The sequence below is a fragment of the Phalacrocorax aristotelis genome, chromosome 19, assembly GCF_949628215.1.
Source record: "Phalacrocorax aristotelis chromosome 19, bGulAri2.1, whole genome shotgun sequence".
NCBI classification, from domain to species: domain Eukaryota; kingdom Metazoa; phylum Chordata; class Aves; order Suliformes; family Phalacrocoracidae; genus Phalacrocorax; species Phalacrocorax aristotelis.
Window position 1 is genome coordinate 4,529,320 of NC_134294.1, and position 20,787 is coordinate 4,550,106.

Genomic DNA, 20,787 nt, shown 5'->3' on the forward strand with positions numbered 1-20,787 from the left:
GGCTTGTATCAGCTGCATTTTTTACCTTTTCTCACAGGAGACACTATCAATATCCATGCTTTGAGACCGAGAGAGAGACTGAGATTGTGTTTCAAGGCTGTTAGATGGAGAACTGCTGAGTGAACTCACTCCTTCGCTGCTCTGGCTTCGGTGGGCTACTCCTAGAGAAAAGGCACCATCAAAATTACTACTACAGACATGAGAAATCACTACACAATTATTTGATGGAACAGGAAAGTAAATGCTGTTTTTCAATCCAGCTCTGAAGCATTCTTAGTAATGCATTAGGAAATAAATGCTAATATTCACATTTGACTACAGGTAATCACATTGCCTACCTCCCCTTGCAGCATACCTCCATTACATACTTACCTCCATTACAACACAGAAACCAAAACTAAATTTGCATCCACTTGGTGCTCAGAGATTCACTCCCATTAAAAAAAAAAAAAAGGCACTAGCTAACTGATGTCTTGTAAGATTGCTCTGTATGCTACCTTAAGACTTTGTTAAAGCCCCTCTAAAGTCAGTCCTACCAGAACAGGACTTCACGCTGGGTCATTACAATGGAGTTACCCTGGGCAATGATACAGGACAAAACTAATCTGAATTCTGACAGTCGTCCCACAAAACCTCCCAGAATTACTGGGAAATTTCCAGTACTTTTCCTTCTCCACAGCAATAAAATCAGTATCCACGAAGTCCTAACAACATGCACTAAGTGCAACACCAGCAAATGGAAGGCAATACAATGGCTTTGGAGCATGGCTAATGAGCGGCAGGATATGACCAGACAGATTCACTTTGCAATGAAGACTTCTTCAGAGAAATGTTAGATACTAGCACGAAGGAGGAAGGTTACATGCATGGTCCCAAATAATCCAGACAAAGCCTTGTAGTCAAAGCAATGGAAGTTGAATGAGTACTACAGACATCTAAATGGAGAGGGCTCTTAAGTGCAGCCTATTCCTAAAATTTGTGCCTAGAGGCACTGTTTGAAGTCATGATTTTTAATACAGTAGTGTTAATTGCAAGCTGCAACTGTAGTTTTATCAATACCAGGTATTTGCATGTCAGTAAACAGACGCCTTGAAGGAGTAGGAAAAAAGGTATTGTTTTCTGTCTGTTTCAAAAGAAAGCAGCAGTGAACTTCAATCTTTTGCGTTCTTTCGCCTGCAGTTCACAAGACATTCCCCAAACAGTATTAGGTTTCAGGTGAGAAGTGTAAAACCAGATTGACAACCTTTTTAAATTCCAGCGGTGTTTCAGTGTTACTACTGAAAAGTGCAAGCTTGTCCTGCGTTTACGGCAGCAATTTATTCTGAAGTTAACAGCGGGGGCAGCAAAACAGAACAAATCAGGATTATGCTCTTTGACACAAGCTGGTTTTTTGAGCACCCTTCCCAAAGCTTTTCCAGGTCTTGAAACAGTCATTTTACAGGAAACAACACACTGCAGAAAGCAGAAAATCCTATTTAGAAGACAGTTTGCTGAAGAACAACTGGATATTCAGCATGGGAACTAGGAAAATATGTTTTTACCACTTTGAAACGCCTGTTTTACTTCCCTGGGTATAAAAATAATTTATATTTAACTCCTTATGTTAGGCTGGATATTAGTCAGTATCCAGCAAACACTCAGATCTTCAAATAAAGAAGCGGAAAAGATGTGTGAAGTGAAATTAATTTCCACTGATATTCAGAAAAGTACTCATTAACAGGCCTCTTCAAACAAACCGTTCTACCTACCACCTTTTCACAACAAATCTTCCAGAATTTACTTGCATCTGTACTTTGCTGGATAAGGTATACAGTAAAATACCTGACAGACAAAGTTCTAGTTTTCCTTTGGGGGGGGGGGGGGGGGGGGGGATGGAAACGCAACAGCACACAGAGACGTGCAAAAATTACGAGGACCACACACCCAGTACGTGTGGCTGCAGGGACACATTGGTTTTAGGCTCTCCAAAATATTTTCAAAATACGTACAAAATAATGACCATATTTTCCATGAAACTGATGTGCAAGTCTGATCTCACCATGACACGCAACTTCTTATTAAAATGGATGCTTACAAGGACACTGTTCTACTGGGAGTGCTCTCTGTGTGTCCAAATGAATTAAAATCCTCTGCAGTCATTTTGGTTTATTGCTCAAAGGAACTGCAAACCACACAGCGTTAGCTGAGTCTTCATTTATGCTAAATAAATGCAGCAGATAATCAGTTGTGAACATTTTTTTCCCCCCTGATCTGTTCCCCAATTTAATCATATCTCTTACCCTGGTGTAGAAGAGACCCACATTATTAAATAGCTCCAATGAACACCCTGTAGGAAACAAACACTACACTGATGAGGTAACTCCTGTTTCTGGTCAAACAATCTAGTCTGTATAGTTAGGTACTGTCCAGTGCAGAGAGAAGAATTCTTAAAACTCTAAGGTCTTTCCTCTCTGACCACTTCAAACCACGATAAACCTGTCTGCCAATACACAAGTGTTTCTACCTTCAGGCATGTCTCCACACCTCCTGCTCTGCTGGCATTATCTTTTACACAGTTCTGCAGAGAGATGGATCAGGACCTCATCTATTTGAAAACTAACCGTTTGTTTTTCCTGGGTTAGTTTTCACCTGGATTGAGTCCATGATTCACCTCGCCACACAGTTGCTATGGACAGCAGAGGGAGAGGCAGTGAAAAATACTCCTTTCCACAAGAGTCAGACCTAAAATGGATTAAAATAGTCATGTAACCACAGGCTGAGTGAACACAGTAAGCGAACTCTGTGCTGTTCTTAAAAAAAACAAGTCACCTTTGCTTCTGGGTTGCTGTCTATAACCATGAGGACAATACACAGTGTTAAATTCCATCTGCAGTGAGCTTTTCTCAGGAAATGCTTTTGATAGCTTTTCTCTGTCCTGCTTTGGATACAGGGCAACAAAATCAGCAGGAAGGAGTCACTTCTAGGTATTTCAGAACAGTACTGCAATTACAAGGTTTATGCCTGTATATTACTGTACTCGCCAAAGGGAAAAATGTAACATTTCAGAAAGCAAAAAAGTAAATAAATAAAGAATTCTGCACACTTATCGCATTGGAAAAAATATTATTTCTATCAAATTATTAGAAATCATATTGAAAACCCGTTTAAAACAACCTTGATATTTGTTTTGAGATTGGTTTTGTGAACCTCTTAGCTTAGTAACACAACATGCAAAACAACTGGTTTTCAATAAAGATCACAGTACTGGAAAACACACTAATTTGTTTTGATTTCCAAGACAGCCAACTTGACATGAACTTTTTTTTTTAAGGTCAAAAGTGGCATTATATGTAAGATTATTGTCTTTGCCTCTCGATAGAGCAACCCTCCCAACTTCCCATGCTTCCTGCCTTTGTCTGATTTTAATAGATCAGCTATTATTTGTATCTTCTAAAATAAATGCCATTTGCAAATATCCTACTTGTGTTTGCTCCAGTAAATAGTGAAATTGGCAAAGTAGTACACAGGAGAAAGCAAATACTTTATTCTTACATTGACAAAGCACAGTCACAGCCTACTATTTTTAATTGTGCCAAATGCTAGTAATTAAAGCTCAAAAATGAACTTGGGACTGATTGCTAAAAAGTACCTAGAATCGAATCAATATAAACTGTGTTGCAAGACTGAAAAAGGTTTTTTTACCCTGTCTCCTTGACAGATTGCATTTCTTTTCTGTAATATTAAACTGTATTATAAACCACCTCAAGCTTCAGTAACCATTATTTTAAACGCTATTAGTTTACTTATACCTGGGCAACAACTGCATCTAGCCATTTATTATTTGGAAAACGAAAGCAAGTACCACCTTCATTCACCATTTTAGATTGTTCCTTTCCAAAAATTGCTTTCAGTAACAGCAGAAATAACACCAGTAAGAGTGTTCACGGTCTCAAGGTAAACAGTTGCATAATAACTTTCAGTAGACATACAATAGTAATTTTTGTCACTAACACACCAGCCTACCTGATGCACCAATTGGAGAGGTAGCTGGGGTCATGCTATGGACATTTAGGCCTAGACTATGGGATGGCCCCGGGGCTGGTGCTACTACCGGTGGTCCAGGTGGGGTCTCTCTCTGGGGTGATGTAAGGGGCGTAGTAGGCTGGGAAGATGGTCCACCCGCCAACCGAGCAAGGCGCCTTCGACGAATCTGCACGCGGGAAATAAAATAGCAGCAAATAAACAAGTTGATTTCCACGCACATACACATCCCCCCTGCCCCCCATGGTTGCCCTTTGCCCCTCCTACACAGCAGGGGTATTCACTCCTGTGAAGCTGCAGGTACAGAAGCTTTACTTGATAGCCTGCCAAATGGAACAGAGTCTTACTGCCGATTCTCTGACCTGTGTGGCAATACTTAAAACATCCTTGATGTTTAGATTTTAAGTATGTATTTGCTGCCCTGGAAAACCATTTCCGCTGGAGAATACTGTGTTTGTTCCTCAAATGGTAGAGTAAGGCCAATTTAGCATTTACCGCTCGGCAATTTCAAAACCTGTATCGCTCCTCCCCATTTATTTCACCATTTGATGAAATGAACTGCATTAATCTGATAAAAGGGACAACCTGAACATGGCCTTTGCCTTACTGTCATACCACGTGATACTAGCAAAAACACCTCTGCTAAAGATGCACTTGAAAGTCATTAAAGACCACCACTGTCCAAGTTAATCTGAAACAGACCCGCAACACTGAAAATACACAACTCATCTGCTGGATAGAAGCATCTTGAGAAGGAAAGACAAAGGGTAACTAACATCCTCTCATCACCGAGAGACATTCCACCACACAGAATTTTAAAAAAACATTTTTGCACGTTACTAGTAACACAGAGAAGCATCTGCCTTCAAAATCCATCCTCAGAAAACTGTTATGAACCTATTTATTAAAACTAGTATGTGACCACATAACACTAATATTGTACATGAGAAAGAAATAGACAAACTTATAGAACTCATGTGAAACTTGAAGCATAATTTTAAAAAAAGAAATTATTTATTATCACAGGCTGCCTCAGAGGATCTGTTCCTAAAGTTTACATCTTCGGCTTGAAATAGGCCCAGCATAGAATAAAAGTATCATATCTGAGGGTGCCCACTCCCTGCAAAAACAAGCAATTAATGTTATTCCCTCTTTGTATTATGATACTCAAGCATTGCATGCAATGTATTAGTTTTCACTTCTGTTCATAATCCTAAAGAACTGCCAAGCAAGTGAAGGAGTGCACAAAAAGATTTGTGTCGAGTCAATGTCTATGCTACGTCACTGCAGTCATTTAATGGCCTGTGAAACCTACCCCAACAGGAAGAACAACAGATCAAATTAAATCAGACTTCAAAAACTGTGGGAAAATAGAGTCAGGAACTACATCTCCTTCCATGACAGGTGTCACCACATGAACAAGGAAGGCAGCTAGAAAATAAATTCCTCCTATGTCTTACTGCCTCCCCCTTGTGAAGCAAAACAGGGGAGGTTATTGCGTAAATATATTGTCAGCTTTGCCATAACTAGAAGCTGTACGTACTAGGGTCTCTAAAAAGTTACTTAACAGTATCTTAATTTTTCTCCACTTACATCTTAATTTTTCACCTATTTATCTGAAAAATCTACAGAACTACTTTACCCATCAGAGGCATACCTGAGAACATGTCAGCTACACGTCCCCATATCCATCTTCCCTATTGTTGAATCCAAAGGAAGTGTTCATAGCTCACAAAGCTGTACCAAAAATATTATCAGTAAAACAACCTAGCTGAATTGAAATCTGTTTGAATTAGGGGTTGAATTAAAGGTTTAAAAGCTGTTTCCTTACCATTCAACTGATCTGTAACCATGTTTTTCAGATAAAGGAATGGCAGGGAGAAATAGAGGAAAAAAGAAAATACAAATACACACACAAACAGCCCATATATGCAGAAGTGGCTGAGGGAGAGAGATGAACATTAATTATGTAAAATGCAAGAAAAATAAATGTGATGTGAAACTTCTCCACACCTGTTCATATTCATTCTTGCTAGCTAGTTCCAAATCTGGTGTTAGGAAGGAAATATGTAAATAGAAGAAGGCATAGATAATAATAAATATATTTATCAATTTATTCTCAAATACAGTCAAACATTAATCACCCAAACAAGGTCATATCCCTCACAAGGTAAGGTTTGCACAAAACTTCTCTTCATCCTCTCCCAGTTTCAAGATGACAATTGAGGTCACTTTTGCCACTCAGCATTCCTTCACCTAAAGCACTAGGGTAGATCAATGCCAAAGTTACATCAAAACCAGCTGCAATCATCGCTGTTGAAACAGGAGGACACTGGGACAAGGCAGAAAGTTCGTATTTGTCACTCTTAGTCCACCAACCACACATCTTTCTCATGGACCAGTCCTCCAGACTGTAGCCTGCCCTGAAAAAAACTCTGAGAAGGTCACGGAACAAAGAAATCTGCGCAGACACTGAGCTGCTTTTAGATGAGACACTGCAATTAAAACCAATACAAGATTTTTCCCTGCCCCTTTAAGGATGATAGGCAATTTATACTTATCTTCCTTACTGCTCAGCAAATTAACATTAGAATATAAATAAAGTCTGAATATTTTTTCCACTGAAAGAGACAGCTTTCACAACTGAGGGTACATTTAGCAATTGTTAAAGGACCAGATTTGGTTCTTAGATACCGTGGGTTGCCATATTCCTCTAGGCTTACGGAAAATTAGCAAAAAAATCTGAGCTGAAGATTAGAAAGTTTTCAGTAAGAGAGAAAAAAAGGGAAGCAACAAAGGTATTATGCTAGAAAAGCAAAGGTGCAGGCTGAAAGAGAAGTTTGAGAATACAGCATAAAACCGGCACACATGTTCTATCCAGTTAATTCCCTTGTGCCTTAAGACCAAACAGCATCAAGACAAGGGAAGTAAGGTAGGCTTTATGCTCAGGGGCAACATGGGGACTCAGCTTATTTGCACAATACTGGGCACAAATGAGGCCTCAGCCTGTTGCCTTCACTTAACACAAAGAACATGTTAGAATTGTGGGAGTTCAAAGTGACCTGTTCTTATTTCAGACTCAATGACTTTCCAAATTACCATGAAGAAACACATAGCTGGGCTCTTTAAAATATCTTCTTAGCAAAGTTTAGGGTACCTCAGTAATACCCAACCTTGATTTCAGCAATAAGTACCTGCAATAGTGACACATGACAAAGCTGTTATGTATAATTACATTACCTAACAGTGACAAGTTATTTGGTACTAATTCTTACATAGGTTATGGAACAAACAATACCCATCTTCCCTACAGAGCACAACTCCATAACATGCACATTGCTTTTTAATTAGTACAGTTTTTGCTGGAAACATCTGGACTACGTCTTTCATCTTACTGGACTTCTTAAAAGCTGTAGCTGGACACACAACAACAAACAATGTAAAAATAGCACCCTGGTAAAGACAGTTAACTGATAATTTGATTATGGAGCAGACCAATAAAGATACAACCAGGAAGACTATTCCCTCAGGCTCACACACTTTCAGTTGAAACAGAAAAACCTGCTTTAGTAGCAACTGCTTAGTGAGACTGTAAGGATTTTTTTAATTTTACCATAATCATATAATAGTTCCAAACCTGTAAAATAAAGGGTAATTTGAATGGAGAGATGTATTTTTCTTGTACTTATTAGAGCATGTAAAATTGGTTAAAGAAATGCTTCATTTTCTGGTGACACTGGTCATGTTCTACGCTCAGAACACACTAATAAGGTACTCAGTATCACGTAAATGTTAAAAGATGCTAAGTTAACATCATTCTTTCCCATTCTATGCCACATTTGGCTTGTTTCTGCTTTTTTCTATACAGTCCTTATTCTCATCTTGTGCTATCATTCATGCTTACACACTGAAAGGAATTGTCTTTTCTCCCCTCCTAAAGATTTTAATATGGTCTGTAGTGAATGACAACTTCTAGCGCTTTAACAAAGTAAACACTGAGAAAATTTCAGTGAACGACACTGTTGAAAGCAGTGCAAAAGACTCTCCTGTAGCTAAAATATATCCTATGAACTCAAAGTCATTATCAATTGTATCCATCTCTTTTCTTTTTAAATTACAATCTCTTAGTTATACTTAATTATGGTTTGATATAAGAAGATAATCTAATCTACAAGTGGTTTGCAATTAATTTCAACTTTAGTTTTTTGTTTGGGTGTTTTTTCCCACCTTCGGTCACTGCCAGATAAAAAGCTTGGATCAGAAGTCACGTATAATATATTTTAGAAGGCTCTTTTTCCATACAGTCCACCTCTGATCCAGGGTCCACTGCATCAAGTAACAGTCAAGTGGAGATGTGGAGGAATATTAAAATAGACTTGGCTGTGACTTTTCAATGAGGGGTCCATTAATAAAAAAAAGTGACAGCATGACTCTCTTAAAATGATGTAAGATGAAGCTTGTCTCCAGCAATCACGTAAAAGACCAGTCAGCTTTGGGCCTCACTGAACTGTACTAGAAAGACATGGGAAAACTTGAGCCACCTGAGACAAACACTTTGTCAGAAAAGGTAGATGAATCCCTACTGGAGAACTCATTTTCTGCAGCCCCAGTACCATGATGCAGTGTTTTTGATGACGTCAGTAATTGGCTGAAGCAATGACACAAACAAGCTTACATAGGTTAAATAATTCTGAAATTAATCACAAAGCACCTCATAATCAGATGAGTTTAACCATCATGTTTGCATGTAAACAAAGCACTCATGAAATACACTAATAAAGCTAGAGATCACTCTTCACAGCAATATTTAAAACACCAGCACCCTATGCCATTCTCCCCAACATGGGAACTGTATTCATTTTCTCAATGCTTCCATAGAGTATGAGGACCTTTATCAAGTAATTAGGATAAAGTGTATCCTCCTAGTCCTTGCTGCAACGTGGTAGGATTGCTAAATCACGATGTACAGTGTAATCAAAAGCATCTTAACTTTTTGAAATACGAATCTGAGTGACAACAGCAGCCACCTTGCTCTACAGTCCTGCCATAAGATACGATACAGAACAAAAACAACTGGAGTATAAGTACAGCAATGAGCCTATACTGCAGCTGGACCAACACAATACACTTTTTATGATGCAATACACTCTAACATGAAAATATTATTTTAAAGTGGTGAGGGAAGATTTTAAGTTGTACGTGGTTTGGGCATTACACTGGGACAGAGGGAAACTCCCCGTATCCCGATCAGTACCATGACAGAATTCATTTGAGAGTCCTCCAACACATGAGCAAAACATGACGTTAGTCTGTGCTTTAAAAAGGAAAACACCACCCTTTAGAAGGAAGAAACAGGAAACAGTTCACATTATTCCGTATCTGATGTTTCTCAATCACAACATAACACCTATAACTCTTAAATGAAAGAGCAAGAGCTTGAATAAAAAAGTAAATCAAAGGAAGCATCAAAAAACTGGGAAGCCTGTTTCAAACTGTTTCAGGAATAAATGATATTAAATGTAAGACCACACACACATCCGTTGCTTTATCAGGAAAGAGCCTAAGGGAGCAAGATTTAAAGTGTTCTCCTATGTCAAAAAGTAGGGTTTTTTTGAAATCACACATCCATAACATATGCAACGCCTAGTGTTGGACACCGAAAAGAGACATCCTCCAGACAAAGACTACCTGGCAGATGGAAGCACAGAATAAACAATTAACCAAGAGAGCAGCAATTCAACCCCACCGACGAGCCAGGGGGCCGCAGGTCAGGGACAGCACAGAGAAAGGAGGCACATGAGAACACCGAGCACAGACACCGGGGAAAGGCAGTAACAGTCCTCCCCACGCACAGGTTTCACCGTGGGGCCGAGCAGTGGGCCCAGGGACAGCCTGGCGCACTCTCCCCCCGCGGGGCCCGGGTCCTCAGGGGGCCGCCGGGCCCCGCGGACTCACCTCATCCGCGCTCAGCTCCTCCATCGCCTTCCTCTTAATGGTGAACGGAGGGAGGGCGCTTTCCTCCGCCCCGCCGAGGGGCAGCTCCGAGGAAGCGCTCTCCTGCCGCCTCTGCCCCCCGGGGCGCCTCACAAGGGCATCTCCGGAGCGGCCGCGCCGCGCCGCACCGCGCCTCGCCCGCCGGCAGCCGGCCCCGCCGCCGCCACCCCCGGCCCGCTCCCCGCCGCCCGCGTCTCAGCTGCTGCCGCCGCCGAGGGAGAGCCGCCCCCCGGCTGCCCCAGCCCGTCCGCGCCCCTCGGCCTCGGCCACCGCCTGCGCCACGGCCCCTGCCCCGCGCAGATATTATTCATCAAAACAAGAGGGCGGCGGCGGCCATCTTGGGGCGGGATCACGTGAGACCGCCCGGCGCCGCGGAGGGAACCGGGCATGCCGGGCCCGCGCTGCCGCCGGCCAATGGCAGCGCTGGGAGGCGGGGCGGGGCGCGGCGCGCGCGCGGGAGGGGCGGGGCTCAGCGTGCTCGTCGTGGCGGCGCGGGAGGGGCGGCCCGCGGGTCTTATGGCAACGGGGGCGGGGGCAGTGCTGAAGGGAGGCGCCGTGAGGGGCGACGCCCGGGGCCAGGGGGTCCCGAAGCACCGGGAGGGGGCCCGCGGTAGCGGGACCGGTCGGTGAGGGGCGGGGAGGAGGGCGCTACCCGCCCGCAGAGGCGGACCCGCTCGCCCGGAGGCGGGAGCAGACCCGCAGGTACGAACGTGGGGATCCGAGCTGGGGCTTGGCTACCAGAGCCTTCCCGCCCTGAGGGATCCGCACACGCTCCGCTCCTTGAAGGTGTTAGCCCACCTCGCGGTGACGAATGATTGAGATACTGCAGGCTTTTTGTTTAATTATTAAAATCTTATAAAAATCCATTGCCCCTGTGCTCGGCCCTGGTGAGGCCCCACCTCGAGTGCTGGGCTCAAGTTTGGGCCCCTCGGGACAAGAAGGGCCTTGAGGGGCTGGAGCGTGTCCAGAGAAGGGCAGCGGGGCTGGGGCAGGGTCTGGAGCACAAGTGTGCTGGGGGGCGGCTGAGGGGGCTGGGGGGGTTTAGCCTGGAGAAGGGAGGCTGAGGGGAGCCCTTCTCGCTCTCTGCAGCCGCCTGAGAGGGGCTGGAGTGAGGGGGGGGCTGGTCTCTGCTCCCAAGTCACCAGTGACAGGACGAGAGGGAACGGCCTCAGGCTGCGTCAGGGGAGGTTTAGGTTGGATGTTGGGAAAATGTCTTTACTGCAGGAGCCGTCAGGCCCTGGCACAGGCTGCCCAGAGAGGTGGGGGAGTCACCGTCCCTGGGGGGGTTCAAAGAACCTGTAGCCGTGGCACTTGGGGGCATGGTTTAGGAGGCCTGGGGGTGCTGGGTTGGGGGTTGGACTTGATGGTCTTAGAGGTCTTTTCCAACCTTCATGATTCTATGATTTTATGATCTGTATAACATACCAAGGGGGAAAGAAAGCACTAAGGCCCTGTGAGTACTGGGCCTTGGCCATTTCGTAGTTCAGCTTGAACCTGAGGTATTTTTTCCTTTCTTATGTAAAAAACACAAAGTTTTCTGCACCTAATCCTTTCATTATACCACAAAATGACATTTTTGTGAAAGATGCTTCACAAAGATCTTTTCCTCCTCTTTTCCCTCACCCTTAAAATAAAACTCCAGCTGGAGAGCAGAACAGCCAGGCTCTGTGTTGACCATAAGTGAATTGGGGAATTCACTTCCAGCTCTGCTTGTTTGGTCAGTTATACTACATGTAGGTGAAAAAGAAAAGGATTTTGAGAAGTTGCTCTTTGGGAAGAGAAAAAAAAAAATGGGAGTCGCATCAGCAGATTTTTGCCCCGGGATGAACAGTCACTAATAATAAGATCTTAATAGACAGCTATGCACAGTACAATGTAGTTTGACTCAGCGAGTGAAAGAATCCCATAAAAGGAGGACAACAGGATGTTCTTAAGATGCAAGCAAATTGGTCTGTATGAGCAAGGCATAGATTTAGGACATATTTCCATAAGCACTGCAAACAATTATAAAGCCATAAAATTGATCGGGTTTTTTTAAGGCGTATATGAGTCAGATAAAATATTTGGTCTTGTGTTTCAGTATACATCTTCCTTAACATTCTGTATTGATTTAAAGGTGTTTGAACAAAAAAAGCGTTTTTGATGACGTAACCAAGGGGCCCAGAATGGGAAACAAATTGGCTCATTAATAACTGGATCATAATATATATTGCCAGTCTTTTATAGAACATATGCATATTATTACCTCAGATTTTTAGATGATGCTTCACTTTGTATTTCTTTATCTTCTTTGGATTATGTTTAATTTTGTTACGTTTTTTTTTCCAGTAGATTTCAGGCTATAATCTGAAGCACAGGCTTTCATGTGATTTCATTTGCCAGTTTGTTCTTATGCTAAACTGCTGGTTTATTCCATATTATATAGTCATTGCACAGAATAGTATGCAAAAGAAATTATTAGGGGACTACACACAAATTTATGCCTTAAAAGCTTTTGAGTAAAAACCTTAACAGTACCTCCAGTGGTGTCAAGGAAAAGAGTTACATGCTCTCTTTAAAAGGTGTCTGTGTAAGTCTGTCACTAAGACCAACTTGTAGAAACAATAATTGCACACTACATTCAATGATATGACTCCTTACATTTTTATATATCACTCATATACCTTTTTCTTTTTTTAATATCATTGATATTGAAAGTGTTTTAGAGACTGTGAGTCCTGGCTGTTATTTTGGCTTTCCATTGCCTGTTTAGGCTGTAGAATCCAGAAGGCAACACATTTCTGTTCACCTATCTATAATGTACTTTCACATGCAGCTGGCATACCTTAAAATCCTTAAAATACACATGGTCAGCAGTTGCACCAAAAAACTCAGAGGTTGGTTGATGAAAAAGTTTTACCATCAAAGCAATAGTGTCAGATAATTGAAGGGGTCTGAAACGCCTTTGAATAAAACCGTCCAAGTGCTTCTCTGGGGCGTTTTGTTCTTGTCCTTTAGTTGTATAGTTCAAGTGCGTATCTTCCTGGCAAAGGCTCTCTTAATGTCTTTTTTCCCCCACTTCCAGAACATGTGACTTCTCCCTTTTTTCACCTTGCATTTCAGGATGTTTAATTTGTATTTTCTGAAAGCATGTGAATTGGTTAGCATAGAAATGAAATTAGGCTACCCAGTTTTGTCACTGTAGTAGCTTGTCTCATCATCAAGATCTCCAACGCACCCTCAAGCGAGTTCTGTGTAGTATTACCTGCATTGAAATCAGCAATTTGAAGTAGAAAAGTAGCAATAAGAAAAGTAATATCACTACTGATAATAACTTTTCTGTGTTTCTAACAGAAAGGACTTCCTAATAGCAGCCTTACTAATGAATTATTACACTTCTAGTCATACAGGTTTCTAAGGCTGCATTTCTCTGATTTCTACTTGGAGTCTCTCCTTGTACTAACAGAGTTCTTAAGGTCATCATTGCCTTTCTGTATTGCTTTGCATGCATATCTTATTGGAGTGCAGAGCTTAAAAGCTGTGGGGTTTGAGAGTATCTGCAATATTTAACACTTAAAATACTGCTGTTAGGAGCCTCTACAATTCATATGAAGAGTCAGTACATTCCAGAGGTGCCATCTGGTGGAGTAGTGAAATCTGTGTGGCCGTTGCTGTATATCGGTGATAGATGTGACAGGGTAGGGTTGCTGTATGAATTTGTTACTGATAGTACAACAACATGGTAACAGTTATTTTGTTTTCAAATAAATTAAAACTACTCAGTTCCAGGAGGAAGACACTGTCAGGATCCATAAAATAAACACCACACATTTTACTGCTGGTCCCTCAAGTTTCCCTGACTATATAAGGAATACTAGTTCTTTTCTTCATATTTTGGAAACTAGCTTTACTAGGCCTCTAGTAATTATATAGGGGGGGTTCAATCTAACAAAAAGCCCCCCAGGCTTCAACAGATTTTGTCTTGCCTCTGGTGGTAGCTTTAAGACATCAGAACTGAGAAAAAGAAATAGTATCAGAAAGGTGGTGTTACTTGTGTTTTAAAATACTAGGGATTACTTAGGATTTTTTTTTTTTTTTGCATAGAAAGTAATTAAGTTACTAAGCTTAAACTAGATGTAATCAAACTCTTTTCCACTGGTGATAAGATCCCTGCAATATTAGTGTTACCAACAACATGCAGCAAATCACTTCACATGTAACTAACCACCAAGTTGATCTGACCACTTATGTGTTAACACAAGGCAGAATAAAACCTCCTTCTCTATACCACATTACACAAGGTCAAAAAGAAAAACATTTAACCTAGTTGAACAGATGTGTGCAAATAAATCTTAACTAAAGAATATTGCTTTCACTCCGGATATGTGCTTATGGAGTTCAATTATTTTGCAGAGTGGAATCTAGACGGATTGCTCAGACCTATCTTCATTGTTCTGGGATTTGATCATAGGCTGTTTTCCTCTGGTAAGCTGAACTTAATTCTTTTGAGAACAAAGCAGCTATGGTGCAATATAGGACCTTATATTACACATTTAAGATACAAGCAAGTGGAGTTAACTACTAGTCTGCATCTTAAAGAAAAGCATTTCAAATAATAAATCTGTACACTTTATTGTCTACTACCTTTGCTGTTACCTTCACTTCTCTTACATCATTCCTCCTCTCTTTTGTTTCATGTTGGCATGCCCCTTTAGAATAGGCAGTTTTTCTTGTTTTGATTTAGACTGTTACTCAACTGGAGACAGAAGCCATATCACTTATGTTTTGAGGTGTTTTTTTCTTCCCCCTCCAAAAACACGTTCAGAAGTCAGGTACTTAAGATTAGTTTGGTTTTGGGCATTTATTAGCAAAAACCAGATCTTTAACACTGGCAACAGCAGACTTATTTCCTGAGCCAGAAACATCAGACCATTTAGGTTAATAGGTACAAAGAATCAGTTCTTGTCTGTACAGCCATCACCGGACACGTCGATGCATCATCTCCCATGCATAGCTGTCTCTCCATGTAGGAACCAGTACACATATTCAAGCTCTCTTGAAGACCTGTTTACATACTTGATTCTCACAACGAAGCTCCTACCAATAAAAAACCAAACAAGGGTATAGATGTATGTAGTAATCAAAAAAACTGCTTCTGAAAGTGAACATAGCGCCTTTCCATGACTACTGACCACCACTCTGCTGCTGTGCTAGTAAGTTGTGCTTAAGTTAAATTCTGAATTTAACTATACAAGACAGTGAAACAATGAAGTTGTTCCAGCTAAACTAAAATCAAAGCAGAATGAGCTCCCTGTGTACCATCCATTGCAAATACTACAGAGCTAGAAGACTCGTGCACACCACGATCACATTATAGGTCTTATTTTTGTCATATAGAGACAGAATTAGTAGAAATCTGAAGTAAATACCAGATGGAGATCACCTCCCTCAAGCCAGTGAGTCCAGCCTCTATTCTTCTTCTCACCAGTCTGGACACAGACAAGTTTGTCATTTTCCCAGGTAACAAGGCTCTGTGGAAGAGGAAACAATAAAATTGTTTCTGTATGTCTTCGTGTCAGTTCTGCAATATACTCATAGACAATGCCCTTTTTTCCTGGATAAGGGTACCTAAATACTACTGAAGGAAAGTGAAACTCCTCGTCCATGGCTCAGGCTCCTACCCTTGCGTTGCATTACAAATAGCATTATTGAAACAATTTAAACTTGAGTAGCTGGACTGATCGTGGCATCTTAATTTTATCATGGCCTCTTGATTTTACGTATTCAGTCTTACCTTGCATTTTCTGTTATCCAGGCCTTTATTATCTTCTTCAAACTCTTCTCCAATTTTGAACTGAAGCAAATAATCTCTGAACGTGCTAGTGGTATGGATATAAAATGAATCACCATCTTGTTTGATCACTTTCTGAGGCTTCAGCATTTTTGCTATCTTGCGTGTTGCAAAGTCAATGCCTTGGACAGGAGACAAAAAGGTCAGTTGTATTTATCACCAGCCACTTTGACAGCCAGGACTTACCTTTATGACTACTGGAAGCATTTTAGGTAGTTTGTCTTTACTGCTATGCAAGGTTTTGTCATTTGTTTTTTGGTTTTGTTTGTTTAAAGCTGTGTGTTACACTGATCAAGTCATGTTCTTGTACATTTTACTCTTTGGAAACCAGTTTACTCAATTGTTGCACAATTCCTATTCAATATTTCTAGGACTTTGAGTCAGAAGAGTCCTTTGAGGAGTCAGGAAGAGTTGGTTTCCCTCACACAGACACCCTAAGCTTGATCTCAGACTTACCCCCTGCTTAGCTAAAGGGAATGGTTAATGCCTATTCTCATCCTTTGTCAGAGGAAAGGCGTTATGTGAATTAACAAGGAATCTTTGCATCCTATACCTTAAATAGGGTAAAATGAAGGGCAGTCCTAAAATTAATTACTCAGGCTTGTTTTCAGGACATGCCACTTGCTATTAACACTTTTTAGGTGCAACTAGAAGACATCACACTTGTCAAAAGATTTCCTGGTTATCTGTAGCAATCAGTCACCTTTACCAGAATCCTGATATTCTCAGTAATACTGAGCTCAAAGGAGCGCTTTTAGAGTTTTTTTTATTTCTGTAGTGAATGTTTGTTTCTTTAGAGAAACAGGCCATCTATCTGGCAGGCAACTGAATTACATTGCATACCACAGCCTGGTCAGAGTTGGGTTTTCAGGAAGGAGGACAGGTAAAATGGGGGGCTGTGTATTAATTTAGTTGTTTTCATCACCTAGATTAAAAGCATCATTTTATAGGACCACTAGAAGTTTCTCATTTTATGCAGGCTGGGGTCACGATCTTATTGACAGGGTGTGTTCAGCTACCATGTGTTGAACCATATGGCTCATTATGCAGTCTGTGTTTGAAGTGGGACTTCATTACAGAAGTGCCAGAATCCTTCAGTCATGTTTTTACATGGTTACCAGTTTATTTTAGCACAGAGGGATTAGAACTCAGTACTGGCAACAGCCGCACCCGTTAAGCCTTAACATGGTTATAAGAATGTATAAATACAAGCTACTTGCAAATCTATTCCTTAGAGGTTGACATTAAATTGGAGGAAAAGCTAAGCTTGGAATAGCCATATCCTTACCTGTAACCCTGTAGTTAGTCAAGTGATCTGATATTAGCCTCCTCACCCTACTTAACCTGGCAGAAAAGTTTTTCGTTCTAGCCCTACAATATTGATTTAAGCCCTCATTTTTTCAGTATCCTGACAACAGAGCGGTAGTAATAAAAGACAGGTTGTAAATCATCAACAGGATTCTTTGCCTTTAGTTTTAAGTAAGTTCCCTCAGTTACATGCTGAAAACGAACCGCTTTTTTCACAAGATTGGTAGTTATGTTTCATTTTAAAATCCCTTTACTTAGCTGGACAATGTTTATTATCAAGGAACAGACAGAATCACTATTCCATTCAATTACATTAACACATTAAGAGTATATTACTTAATATTCAAACTGAGGAATAAATCCTCATTATGGGAGCATCCCTTTCCTTTTTCTCTAACCAATAACACCAGGATTAGGAACAGAGAAGAGTTCTTTCGCCATGTTAAAGATACCAACTAGGCAATTTAAGTAGGTCACCCAGCATAGATACAGCCAGAAAAGATTTCATTCTAGTCGCGTTTACAATAACCAACAAGGGACACTGCTGGTCATCAGATTACACACATCAGAACAGCAGAAAGGGGTGGGAGAGGCAGCGAGACGAGAAGGCAGCGCACAAGGTTGCTTGCTGTCACAGTCTGTAGTGAGCTTCGCACAGGAAAGCTAGTAAAGCTTTCTTAGTTCCCCATTAAAGTACCATTAATCTTTCTCTAAAAGATCTGACCAAGGTCAGAGGTTAGCTTCAAGCACTCCAGAAAAGGGACAGTTAGAGAGACTTATCAACAAGTCACAGTAATGAGAGAATTAATTTGTAAGCTGTTTAAAGATAAATGACACTAAGCTAAGCAATTGCCTGGAAGTGGCAAATACCCAAACACGTTTTTGTTACTTAACATTTAATTAACCCTACACGTAGGTTCTGTAGCTTTGTGCTCAAAAGCAAGAGAAATTCAGTGGAATGGACAAACTCTTTCCTGCTTCTGATGAAAGCTATACAAAAATTCTACTTTTTACAAGTACTAGGCTGAGAAATTCCTGAAAGCTGCAAGGACACCTGGGTGACAGCTGAAGTATAGTTAATGCTGTCGCTTTATCAATAGACAAAGATCCTTCCATTGGTTTTCAGAGAAAAAAGGTTTAGCAATATCTTGGTTTTAGAAGAACTCAGACTCTTAAAATTCAGGAGGACCTTTATGGGGGAAGGGAGGAAAGATAGACTCAGGATTTTTCACCTACCTAAGGCCACCATATAACCCTCGAAGTTGTCATTGCTGATAAGGTTCCAGGTTCCACTGAAATCCACAGGCATTGCTAGACTGTGGAAACAAGATACGATAAACCTCTGACCAAAAAGCAAAAATGAAGTAGTTTTCCAACCAGGCCTTATATAAGGAAGCCTGTGGGTGGGATTACATCCCAGAGCCTGTCTGGTGGAGGGGCAGGGTGCTGTTACTGAGACAATAGGTGAGAGGGTATTTGTAGATCAGCTTCAGCTGCATTGGAGGGAAAAGTTCACAGTTCCTGAAATCTTTGTGTGGAGCAAATGTTAATAGCCCAAGAGTCACAATGCAAATCAAAAAGTGGTTTAAACCATTTGGGTTCATCTTGTATGCTTTAAAGGAAATCGTGGGCATGTCTGGTCATTACTGAGATTCCCTGCATTACATTACATCTGTACATTTGATCTGCACATCTGTACATTAGATCTGTAGCTTTATGATCTTAAATCTGCGTATTTGTTGAAAAGGTGATCTACCCACTGTAAATACACGCTATATTTGAACAGACAGGGATTGACTGTTAAACTGTGGATGGTATTGTATCAGCAAATTTTAAAGCATGTACGTATGACACAGTAAGATATAACTATTGTATCTGTTGGTTTGTGTCTGGAGTGAATAGTAGGCAGCATCGCTGTCTAGTGGTTATAACAGAAAAGTGAAAAACAAATCTTGTTTGGCTAAGTTGTTCTCTGATGTGAAGCTCAACACAGCTCTGCTGTGCCACAGTAGACCTATTTGGTTAGTTATATCTTAGTTAAATGAACATACATGTGCAAAATTCTTTATTTTCTCAGATGCCTTACCAGCCAGGAATTTTGTATAACAGTTAAGGCATGAGACAGCAGATCCAGAGGCTGAGCTCTGTTCCCAGTTCTGCAGCTCTGTATTTATCGGTTTTCTAGATGGGAAAGAGGACAAATACCTGTTCTTGCAACCCACTTTCAACTCCTAAAAATAGCCAATAACAACTCCAAAAAGTGCTGTCATGTATATAGAAGATGTAGCTCCCTCTTTGCTTTTTATTCTTGGCATGTACAGTAAAGGAGACATGATGCAGGAGTTATTCCCACTGATGTTTTATTAGATGCTGTACATGGTGGCACAGCATATGGGGATTAGAGCACAGGATGCAGCAGGTAAGCTACAGTGTTGGACTTTATCTCCAGCAAAGAAGTGAAAGAAATCTCTTAAGTGATGACCCAGCAATGTGTTTTGAAATGTGAATAAAGAATGTTTGACTTGGAAGGGAAAGGATATACAAGTGAGATTTTATTTCCTTGAGAAGATACATAATTCTCCAATCTCTTGAAGTTCCTCCATCTGTCATTACTTTTTGCAGACTGTACGCCTTATTGTTACAATTTACCAAGTGAGAATTATGAATTTAATAATCCTGAACAACTAGGCACTCTAGAATTGCGAAGTACAGGAGAGCTAGATAACTTCGTACCTCAGTTTCCTCATCAGTAAAATGGGGAAAACAATCATTCCCAAAGTCACACGTTAAGTTTTGAGCATTAGCTTAATCCCACATTTTAAGTGGTCAGATGGGACAGTAATGAGCACCACAGTGAAGGCTACATTAAAAGAAAAACCCAAAATCGGTGGGCAAGGGAAATCTTAACTGTGTTGCTAATGTAGAACTAAAAGGGATTTTAGTATTCTGAATCTTGAATGAGGAAACTCACCTATAGCTACTACATTTATCTATTTACTGACTTGGGTTAGGCTGAATAAAAAGATAATATTTTGCAGAGAAAATTAAGTTCCCCTGAACTTTAGCTACGTTTTTGGAGCTAACAGTTTGACCTATATGACTCACAGAATCATGGGAGCAGGAAATTAGGACGTCATAGCTTGCTTCCTGTTTGCAGATGCATATTGTTCTCTAGCCTATACTAAACCAGGAATGGCACAGAGAAATGCAAATGAATGTTTCCCCTGGACTCGAGTAGTAACATTTCACCCATAATTTGCTATTACGAGGTTATGATGGTAAAGCACTGTTGCAATCCTATTGACTCTTCCAAGTAAAGAAAAGTCAGCACTTGGATAAGTCCTGTGTAAAGCCTGGATATAACGTTTTAATGGAAAATTAAGATTATGCAGATTGTCTGGGATGTGGTGCTTCTTTCTGTAAATGAGTACTTAAACTAAGACTTAGGGGTACTGGGGTTACTGTTTCAAGGCTTAGCCAAGGAATTGCCAATAGAACTTTTTGAAAGAACTGCCGAGTGCCCTGGCTACATCCTATGATGTTTCATTTCTTTCTCCCTTATAAATTTCTGATTTTCTTTTTGTGGAAGGATTTTTTTTTTTCCATTTTCATCTTAATAGCTGTGCATCATTGAG

The 20,787-nt window shown here is 40.9% G+C and overlaps 3 protein-coding genes across 4 annotated transcripts in view; 1 reads left to right on the plus strand and 2 right to left on the minus strand.

Moving 5' to 3' along the window:
- UBE4B (ubiquitination factor E4B) overlaps positions 1 to 10,201 on the minus strand; it is a 40,663-nt gene extending 30,462 nt beyond the window's left edge. Inside the window, exons 1-3 of one of the 2 annotated variants that reach the window (XM_075114255.1) lie at positions 9,976 to 10,201; positions 4,003 to 4,189; positions 26 to 161 (exon numbers count right to left, since the gene is read on the minus strand). In XM_075114255.1, coding sequence (XP_074970356.1) covers positions 26 to 161; positions 4,003 to 4,189; positions 9,976 to 9,999 — 347 coding nt within the window. In that variant the 5' untranslated portion in view covers positions 10,000 to 10,201. The remainder of the gene's footprint in view (positions 1 to 25; positions 162 to 4,002; positions 4,190 to 9,975) is intronic. The other variant, XM_075114256.1, reaches the window with a different exon arrangement.
- Positions 10,202 to 10,567: 366 nt separating this feature from the next.
- The window catches only part of LZIC (leucine zipper and CTNNBIP1 domain containing), a 28,045-nt gene continuing 17,825 nt past the window's right edge, over positions 10,568 to 20,787 (plus strand). Inside the window, exons 1-2 of the mRNA XM_075113812.1 lie at positions 10,568 to 10,716; positions 14,407 to 14,478. The gene's annotated coding sequence lies outside the window, so the exon portion shown is untranslated. The remainder of the gene's footprint in view (positions 10,717 to 14,406; positions 14,479 to 20,787) is intronic.
- On the minus strand, positions 14,827 to 18,520 carry RBP7 (retinol binding protein 7). The gene is made up of 4 exons (XM_075113815.1): positions 18,389 to 18,520; positions 15,788 to 15,966; positions 15,423 to 15,524; positions 14,827 to 15,090 (listed from the first exon to the last, which is right to left on the minus strand). The coding sequence occupies exons 1-4, from the start codon at positions 18,459 to 18,461 to the stop codon at positions 15,040 to 15,042; spliced, it is 405 nt and encodes a 134-aa protein (XP_074969916.1). The 5' UTR covers positions 18,462 to 18,520; the 3' UTR covers positions 14,827 to 15,039.

What these genes read in the sequence shown, in the direction of transcription:
- RBP7 (XM_075113815.1), bottom strand. Translation starts at nt 18,461, where the DNA reads ATGCCTGTGGATTTCAGTGGAACCTGGAACCTTATCAGCAATGACAAC. An exon ending in GGGTTATATGGTGGCCTTAG is followed by an intron (nt 15,967 to 18,388) that starts GTAGGTGAAAAA and finishes CTCCTGTCCAAG; the next exon opens with GCATTGACTTTGCAACACGC. An exon ending in AGGGAGGTGATCTCCATCTG is followed by an intron (nt 15,091 to 15,422) that starts GTATTTACTTCA and finishes TTTTATTGGTAG; the next exon opens with GAGCTTCGTTGTGAGAATCA.